Source organism: Aricia agestis, chromosome 14 (genome assembly GCF_905147365.1).
Source record: "Aricia agestis chromosome 14, ilAriAges1.1, whole genome shotgun sequence".
In the NCBI taxonomy this organism is placed as follows: domain Eukaryota; kingdom Metazoa; phylum Arthropoda; class Insecta; order Lepidoptera; family Lycaenidae; genus Aricia; species Aricia agestis.
Window position 1 is genome coordinate 6,085,025 of NC_056419.1, and position 10,194 is coordinate 6,095,218.

At 36.2% G+C, this 10,194-nt stretch overlaps 1 protein-coding gene across 1 annotated transcript; it reads left to right on the forward strand.

The window, feature by feature from the left end:
- The first annotated feature begins 1,347 nt into the window (after positions 1–1,347).
- LOC121733687 (toll-like receptor 6) lies at positions 1,348–5,854 on the forward strand. Its single transcript, XM_042124022.1, has one exon. It carries the CDS (start codon positions 1,715–1,717, stop codon positions 5,531–5,533), a length of 3,819 nt encoding a protein of 1,272 aa, XP_041979956.1. The 5' UTR covers positions 1,348–1,714; the 3' UTR covers positions 5,534–5,854.
- The last annotated feature ends 4,340 nt before the right edge of the window (positions 5,855–10,194 follow it).

Sequence of the window (10,194 nt, forward strand, 5' to 3'; positions counted from 1 at the left end):
TTCAAGCTTTTTTCTCCAATCAAGAACACTAAAGCCACAAAAAGAAAAACGGTCGCCTTCATATCTATCTTTTCATAGTCAACTTAACTAAAAGGATTAAAATGATATCTTCCGTCGTCTAACAGCCAGTGTGGTCTTTCGACCGTGAATAGAGAATTCTTTGTTACCTTAAGCTTTTAATACTTTTATTCCATAGTTGCTTTTTAATTTTGGCATTCGAAGTTTAAAAGGGTTTGCTTTTAATCTCACTTTTCTTGAAAGGAGGGCATTAGGAGCCTTTTGTTATTTCCACGGATTTGCTCACCTGGTGGTAAATTCGTTTGGATTTTAAAATGACGTCAAAAGGTTCCGTCTTAATCTGATTTATGTTTCTTCAATATTTCCTTTTCGGGTTACGAGATTCCTAGACAGTAATTGTTAACTTTGGAACAAGGTAAGGACTAAATTACTCCAGTAATTACCAATCCACGGAAAGTGGAAATCTAATGTTTAAATTGTTTGGAAACATCTCTACAGTCTGAACTCTGAATATATGATCTCTATAATTTGTATTTTTCATTTGTACTTACTTTGTATTTTTTACTATCTAACTTATAAGTAATATATTATTTATATTAATATACTAATTTGTATGTCTTTGTAATATAAATAATAAAATATACTTAAATACTTTTCATGAAATTGTTATTATGTCTTTACTTATAACTTATACCTAAGCATTATCTAAGGAAGGCAGAAATAATAACAATATTCATTATTAATTTAATTTATTTTTACTGTTAGCATAACAGCTCTACAATCTACATGTAATTTAATCATTCTTCATATTTTTTTACGTCTACGTAATATTATAAGTTATAACATTTTATCGTTTCTTGGTATACCTACCACAGGTTAGTTTGTTAGTAGAGAATAAAAGTTCTTTACTAATTCATAATCCTTAATGAGCTTAAAGAATATCTATTTAGATTTTAGTTATTCAAACAGATTAGCAGGCATTATATTTAGTAAAAGGAAATCAGCATTATCCTTGCTTATAAACAACCAAAATACATTCACTAGAAAGCATCACCTAACGAGATAATTAAGAATCACAAAAGGTTACAAATAAGCGTTTGTTCTATTATAATCCGATTCTTACTTTGAAAGGAAAGCTCATCGCACGGCCGCCGGCCGATCTTCAAAGCTGTGTAAAAAATAATTTATTGTAATAAGTCCTCGTGAACATTCGCCACCGATCGGCCCGTCCCCGCGCCTCGCCCCTCCCCGCCTCCGCCCGTGGAATATCCACCGTCTGTAGAGCGTAGCCCTCTCGACTCAACTTCAGTTTACTTTGCGCAGCGTCGAGGCACGGTCGCGCCGCTCGACGCCGTGATCGGATGTACGTTGTGAGCACGATCATCAATACGTGCGAAACGAAATATAGTGAACGTGGACTGTAACATAAAATTAAGTTAAAAAGTTTAAATATTGACTCTGAAAAGTGAAATACAGTGAGCGTTATCGAATTAAAAAAATATTACAAAATTAATTCGCCGACGATGTACGTAAATAACATAAGGACTGTTTTATAAATCAAGTATTACTCGTTGATTAATAAATTGATGGATACGTATCCGGCGGGGGGACGACGCAAACAAATGCCGACGGAGAAAACATGACAACGAGCCATTTGTGCTTTATTTTCTTCGCCCCTGAAATTTAAGTTATCAAAATGGCTCTCTACTCTTCGAAAACTATCAAGCGAGTTTTGTTGTGCCTCGTCGTCGTATTGAATGTCGCGGATCAGAGTTCTATGCCGCTGAAATACGAAGCCCCCGATGACTGCCAGTGGTGGCTGAGAGGCCCCAACGATGCCCACGAAGTTTCCCTCACGTGTAAACTCCGAACCATAAACAGTGAATTCGACACCACCAACTTCAGTGTTATTCCCTCGGAGCACACCACATCCCTCCGTATAGAGTGCAACGAAGAAATGATGTACAAGAGTACGTTAAACGACCGTAGTTTTGCGCATTTAATCAAACTACGTGAACTTGTTTTAGATAACTGTAAAATCGGAAGATGGCCGCCCGGCGTACTATCTGGATTACGAGACCTCCGAAATTTAACGATCAGAACTAAAAACACCGAGTGGGCCGCTATGAGTTTAGAAATAGCGTCGGAGAGCTTTACGGCTGTGCGCCAACTTGAAAAGTTAGACTTAAGTTTTAATAATATTTGGTCGTTTCCTGAGAATCTCTTCTGCTCGCTCTCAAACTTAGTCTACTTAAATGTCTCATCGAATAGATTGCAAGACGTGAGCGATCTAGGCTTTAGAGAAAGGGCCATTCATCAAGCTTTAGTGAGTGAACACGACGCAGTCGAAGCTTCTTCAGTACCATTACCGCATAGTTCATGTTCATTAGATATTGAAGTGTTAGACGCGTCGAGCAATAACTTTGTGCTCATGCCAGAAAATGGATTTATGGCTCTGAGAAGACTAAAGGAGTTACATATTCATGACAATGAAATATCTATGGTCGCCGACAGAGCTTTGTCGGGATTGAAACAACTGCAAATAATAGATATGTCTAATAATAAAATAGTGGCCCTTCCTCAAGATTTATTCAAAGACTGCAGGCCGGCTATAAAAGAAATTTATTTGCAAAACAATTCAATCAGTGTCCTTTCACCGAGTTTGTTTTCGAATCTCGATCAGCTGTTAGCATTGGATTTATCAAACAATCATTTATCAAGTAAATGGATAAACGAAAATACCTTTACCGGTCTCATTAGGATGGTGCTACTAAATCTATCGAACAACCGACTAACAAAACTCGAGCCAAGAATTTTCAAAGATTTGTACACTTTACAAATTTTGAATGTTCAACACAATATGCTGGAAAGTATAGCTGCAGATACATTTGCACCAATGAATAATTTGCATACACTTATTTTGTCATACAACAAAATTTCTCACATCGATGCATATGCACTAAATGGACTCTATGTGCTATCTTTATTATCAATTGATAACAATCATCTCGAAGAGCTGCATCCTGAGGCCTTCAGAAACACATCATCACTTCAAGATTTAAACCTGAATGGAAACCGGCTGAAGAAAGTACCTATTGCTCTGAGAAATATGCGTTTACTTAGAACACTAGATCTTGGTGAAAATCAAATAACATCCTTAGAGGAATCCGGCTTCGTGGGACTACACAATGTTTATGGTTTACGCCTTATTGGTAATAAAATTGAAAACATAAGCAAAGATGTGTTTACTGACTTGCCGTCTTTGCAAATTCTAAATTTAGCGCGAAACAAGCTAAGACGCATCGACATGAACGCCTTTGAGACGTTAACAAATCTACAAGCAGTAAGATTAGACGCTAACCAGCTAACCGACATCCAAGGACTGTTTGTCAATATCCCTTCTCTGTTGTGGTTGAACGTATCAGATAACCAAATAGAATGGTTCGACTACGCCGTAATTCCTACAGGTTTACAGTGGCTCGATCTTCACAGCAACAACATAAAAGAGTTGAGCAATAACTACCGTTTGGACAAAGAATTACGTTTACAAACGCTCGACGCGAGTTTCAACAAAATGACAAGAATTCACACCTACTCTATACCTAGTAGTGTCGAACTTTTGTTCCTCAACGACAATCAAATAACACAAGTGGAAGCCCAAACTTTCGTCGGAAAAACGAATTTAACGAGAGTCGATTTATATGCAAATCAGATAACCAGCATGGATCTTAATGCGCTGCGTCTAACGCCAGTTGATCCAGGTCGACCATTACCAGAATTTTATATCGGCGGAAATCCATTTCAATGTGACTGTACTATGGAATGGCTGCAGCGGATCAATAAACTTGACCATTTGCGACAACATCCACGAGTTATGGACTTAGAAAGCATTTATTGTAAATTACTTTACAATCGTGAAAGGACCTATATTCCCCTAATCGAGGCGGAGTCATCGCAGTTTTTGTGTACATATAAAACTCATTGTTTTACGTTGTGTCATTGTTGTGATTTTGACGCGTGTGATTGTGAAATGACGTGTCCGTCGAACTGTACGTGTTATCATGACCAACCGTGGTCAGCGAACATAGTGGACTGTTCCGCGGCCGGGTACTCCGAGATACCTAACACTATACCTATGGACGCTACTGAACTCTATTTAGATGGTAACAATTTTGGTGGTCTAACGAGTCATGCTTTTATTGGACGTAAGAATTTAAAAATATTGTATGCTAATAACTCTAATATCGATGCGCTGTATAATAATACATTTAGTGGACTAAAACGCTTAACAGTGTTGCATTTAGAGAAGAACAATATCAAAGAGTTGCTAGGTTTTGAACTATCACCTTTAGAAAGTTTGCGTGAGTTACATCTACAAGACAATAAAATACATTACATCGATAACAGAACTTTCATGGAGTTGAGACATTTAGAAGTTTTACGGTTAGAGGGGAATAACATTTATAGTTTCTCAGTGTGGCAATTCACGATGAATCCTTATTTGGTAGAGATTAGTCTCTCTCGTAATCCTTGGTCGTGCGACTGCCAGTACATGCATAAATTTAGAAGCTGGTTTAAAAATAATTTAGGCAAAGTAGAGGACTCCGATAAAATAACTTGCATTTTTGATAACGTAACGAACACCGTAGGACCGCAAATGATAGATTTCAACTCCACAATATGCACGAGTCACATGGGAGGAAGCTCATCAATAATAGAAAATCAAGTCATTAACGACTATTTGCCTCTGCTTTTAATATCGCTCTGTGTATTCGTAATCAGCTCCGCTCTAATATGCGGCGTGTTTTATTGGAGGCGCGAGCTCCGAGTCTGGATTTATTATCACTGCGGTTTCCGCATGTGTTACAAAAGCACGGTGTTCGATGACGAGGCCGATAAAGATAGATTATTTGACGCCTACATAAGCTACAGCGTAAAAGACGAGGCTTTCGTTGCCCAGATGCTAGCGCCCGGCCTAGAATCCTCGGACCCAAGTTTTCGTCTCTGCCTCCACTACCGAGATTTTAACGCCTCGGCCTACGTGGCGGACACGATAATAGAGGCCGTCGAGTCCTCGAAGCGGACCATAATAGTCCTATCTAAAAACTTTATCAACAACGAGTGGTGTCGGTTCGAATTCAAAACGGCCCTCCACGAGGTGTTAAAAGAAAGACGAAGAAGACTGATAATAATACTACTGGGCGAGCTGCCGAACAGGGACATAGATCCCGAGTTGAGATTATGTTTGAAAGCGAACACGTGCATCGAGTGGGGCGATAGACAGTTCTGGCAGAAGTTGCGATTCGCGATGCCGGACTTGCGGAAGTGTCAGTACCACCGGTCGACTGTGAACATTTACGCGTCTGTGTCGCCGGTCGGCGGGCGGGCCCCGGCGCCGCCGCCGCCGCCGCCGCCCGGCAAGCTGCCGCCGCTGCTGGGCGACGCGCTGGGCGACCGGCTCGCGGTGCCGCACGACCACCACCGCCTCCCCCCGCACGCCCAGCTCTGGGCGTAGCGTATGCTTCAACGCAGGTAACTCTCGATCTGCGACGCTTAAGCGTATTAGTCCAAAAAAGTGATAATTAATTTTAAGTTACTGTATTTATTGTGTACATGCCGCAATTGTATAGCTAGTTTTATTTATGAATATTCCTAATAATTCTGCGATAGTAACTCGTAGGAACTAAAACGTTGTAAATAACGCAAAGTTATGACGATTCCGATGCTTAAATTATTATAATGCCAAAGTTATAAACTTACTATGTACAAACACATTTTTAACTGTTAATTACAAATATGAGACTGTAAATAATTATTTTTTATTTTTGTATATAATTTGTAAATATTACATCGAATATCAAAAATTTACATTGAAATATAAATATTTCAAAATTTTATTTGTTTTTGTTTCATTTCTTTTCCGTTTTGTATTCGCTTCAAAATTTATCAGTATTATAAATCTCAATTACTGTGCTAAGCCCGAGAAAGCCGGCTATAAATCAGAATAGACAAGTTTATAATTGCCAGCGGAAGTTTTATTAAGTATGCCTTGCCGACTGAATTTTAGAGTAATGCTTTGCGACAAGTTCAGTAACTAAACTGGGTAAGTTTCCGTCGATACAGTAAGTGGCAATTACGGAGACAAATGTTACTTACTTTAAAGGAGTTAGCTTGGTCTACGTCACTTGGGAGTCTTTTTATTACTAATTTTCAGCTCCGTTTATTGTTCAGTTATACAATGATATACGCTGGTAGAGTTATGAGTAAGTTAGTAACGAAATATTTATAGTCAGTATAGTATTTTCAAGAAATATTTATTTTGAAATCGAAAATATCTACTTCAGTAATAATACCTAATACATCAATCAATCAAGTCGTTCTGTAAATTAAAAGTTATCAGTTAATCTTCTTCGTTCACGAATAATAACATAGATTTATTTTTATTATTGTCTAAAATCATTTCTATATTTTATTTCTATGTTAATATGACTTAAACATAAAATGGCAAAGAAAATTGCCACGTTCCAAAACACTGGCTTATCAACTGCCAATAAAACAGTATTACCTGCTCATAACAAATCAAAAAGAAATCAACGGGCCGGCCCTACCCTTATCAAATGACGACAGGTCAGCACAAAAATAATGGGAGAACTTGTTTTTTACGAGAACGAGAAAGGGACGATGTCGTACGATCTTATCGTGTATTAGTGTTTCTCACGTGAATAAAGTTGAGAAGATTAGACTTTCTCCCGTGGTGAGGTAAACTTCGTAATGTTTGAAGTTCCTAACGTTAATGAAGTTTAATGGGTAATAATAAGGTTGGTATATAAGGCTGAAGATTGGAGCGGTTGGAAGGTAAATAAGCATTTTATGACAGTATTCACTTCTTTGATATTGCTAAAGACTGCAGTAGGTGCAGATTTTACTACAATTAAAGACTTAAAATTATAGTCAAGTTAACATACTACCAGATGACACATGAAACTGAACTAAACCGAACACACTTTCGCCACAAAAAACTATCCTACGATCTTTCACTACTCTCAAAGTATCTCCATACCAAACATCTAAATTGTTACAGCCGTTTAGTGTGAAGATATTGTATATTGTAACAAACATACAGACGGACAAAGTTTCTAATTTGTTAAATTGGTAAGGATTGCAGACACTACCTATGTATATTATATTATATTATTATTTGAACGCCTCCGTGGTCCAGTGGTTCAGAGCTCGGCTCTTAACTCGGAGGTCGTGGGCTCGATTCCCGCGTTGGAAACATGTTATTTCCAAGTTTGGTTAGGATAATGCAGGCTGATCACCTGATTGTCTGACAAGTAAGATGATCCATGCGTCGGATGGGCATGTAAAAAGTCGGTCCTGCGCCTGATCTCTGTGTCGGTCTGCCGTCCCACTGGGTTATGAGAGTAAAGGAATAGAGAGTGCTCTTGTGTACTGCGCACACACTTGGGCACTATAAAATTACTCCTGCGTAGCTGGCCTGGTTTCAATTAAACCGGCCACCGTCACCGAAACCGGTGTGGGAGCTATTATTATTATTATATATTATATTAATAAATAATTATCGTTTTTTATGTAAACCAAATATATATTATCGCTACACAATGAAAACCAAGTAATCTATACAACATTAGACAAACACTACAGAAGTAATTCCAACTTAAATACATAATTTGTATTACAATTATCTATACCTACTGTTAATTTATTCAAATGGATTTATACCGTGGAGTCGAAAGGAAACCGAATTTAAATTGAAGTCAATTTCCAAATTGAGAACCAATTTGTATTCCAACATTAGCTTAAACTTTGAAATTAGTTGTGCAGGCTTTCTTGACATCGAAATTTTTGGTAATTCTCATTTCTGACTTCTTAAATTAATTAAATTAAAAGAGGTAATCAATTTAATGTATTTTATGAATAGGTGGGCTGAGTATAAATTGACTCTGAGTTACATCAATCAAAGTTATTTTTGCCGCAATCAGGTAGCGAACGATTTGTCTATTTTTCTATGCCGTCTTCTTTTAAAGTAAATAGGAGATACATTTCCACTTTATTATATGACTTAACATTTCATATTTTAAAGTGGAAAATATCAATATGGTTATTATTTTTATAAATTAGGTATATCCCGCACCACGCAAAAACTACTGGACCGATTTTTTTTTACAATTCGAATGCTACATTGTTCTCTGTACATCTACCAAGTTTACTATTATACCATCTTCATCATCATCAAACAAGTGACCTCTGCATAGAGTGGATGACAGTTGATGTAATTTATAGTGTGTACCTACATAAATAATTATTAAGATGATATGATTTTCATATATGAAAAAATGTATTGAAACATGTGAATGTTTTTGAATACACAATACTGCTATATGTAACGCTTCAGTATTCTTTTTAAAAATAGAAATGAAACTTATATTGTTCAGCGGCATACGAAGCCTTATTTAGTATCCGATGCGAAAAAACGACACAAAATTCTGGGAAAAGGATTTTCATTTTCATTTTACGTAGCTATTATACCCGAGAAATATACAAGTATTTAATATTTTCCATAGGCTGTTGGTGATTTTATATATTTTTTATTACTTTTGTAGTAGATACATTATTATAGATTCTTATTTCTTACTTAAATTTTCCTCTATGAAAATAGCAAAAACAATTTTTAAAAATGGTAAAACATAATGTATTTCCCCATAATCTACTGGAATAATAATTTTATCAAATTTCATCACCTTATAGTTATATCATATTACTTGGTAGACAAACATTTAGCATTTGTAATATAAAACTGATTATAAACGTACTTCGTTTATAATCAGTTTCAATTATCATTCAATGTTTCCTTTAGTACAGGTAACTCCCATTGCTTATTCTCTAACTTAAAACTCACAGGATCCAGCTTAGGAACAAATAGCGTTCCAAGTAAAGTAACTTTTGGCAAAGCAGTTAGATTTACATAAAAGTCACCTGAAAGAAATAAAATACATTGTTTTCCACATAGTAAGAAATGCGTTTATAGATATTCCTCGAATACATTCGAGCAGAACGGGTTCCGAGTAACTGAAATAGATAGAGCATTGTACGTCAAACAATTATAGGAATCAATTAATCTACACAGGTTAGCGAAAACGCCTGCGCTATATACACGTGTACGGCTAACAGGTTACAAAATAGATCTATTGGAATGGATAGTGAAGAATTATTGTGTTTATCATTAAATATCAATATCATCACCGATAAACCATTACATATTAAATTTATTAAAATGTAATTTACCCATTACCTACTAAAGTACATTATAAGATATTTTATTAAAGTCTATCTAAAGTATCCATTGCTTAGGGAATAAGGACAAGCTGTTATTCAACTGTAATTCATTTAATTGTCCTAAATAACTGTTTTTGAAAAAAAAAACTACGTCTTTACCAAATTTCAAATAATTGAGATTTCTAATTCGACAAAAGATTTCCAAATACTTACAGAATCTGCCTTGAACCAGTATATTATTTCACAATTATGTTTTTATTCAATTGACAGAATTCGCAGTTAAAGAGTTGCAGAGTATTTCAACAATGAAATTCTTTTCCCTTTTACAAATCCCATATCATAATGCCATTTCAGGTACACATACCCTTAAGCTAACAAACTTATGCTTAGTTAATACGATAGTAAAAGACATCTGCCGCCATATGGGGCAACAAAAGCATGCGCAATTTAATATCATCCAAGTTTCTAATGAAAGCCTGTGGATAGAAAAAATATATTGTCATTCGATAATCCTTTGGACCTCTGGAGATGTCACCGAGATCAGCTTTCCTAGACAACCGTATTGGGTTTGCGTAACTCTATACGATATACACAAAATGAACTTTATTACAATGGGACAAGGGATGCGAAATACCACACCAAATAAAAGAATGGAGGACAAAGCCACAGATAATGTCCCATCCCCTAATCACATGCACCGCTGCTCTTGAAAAATATTTAGCCATAATAAAGAATCATCGAATCGTACAAGCCATTTGGGATTTTATTTACGTTTTTACAATCGCTTTATTGTTAGAAATGAAGTAAAATTTCATCCCGAAATTAAGTAAGGAATTTTGATTGTTATCCTGGATAACATTTTTATAGTTTTGGTAATCT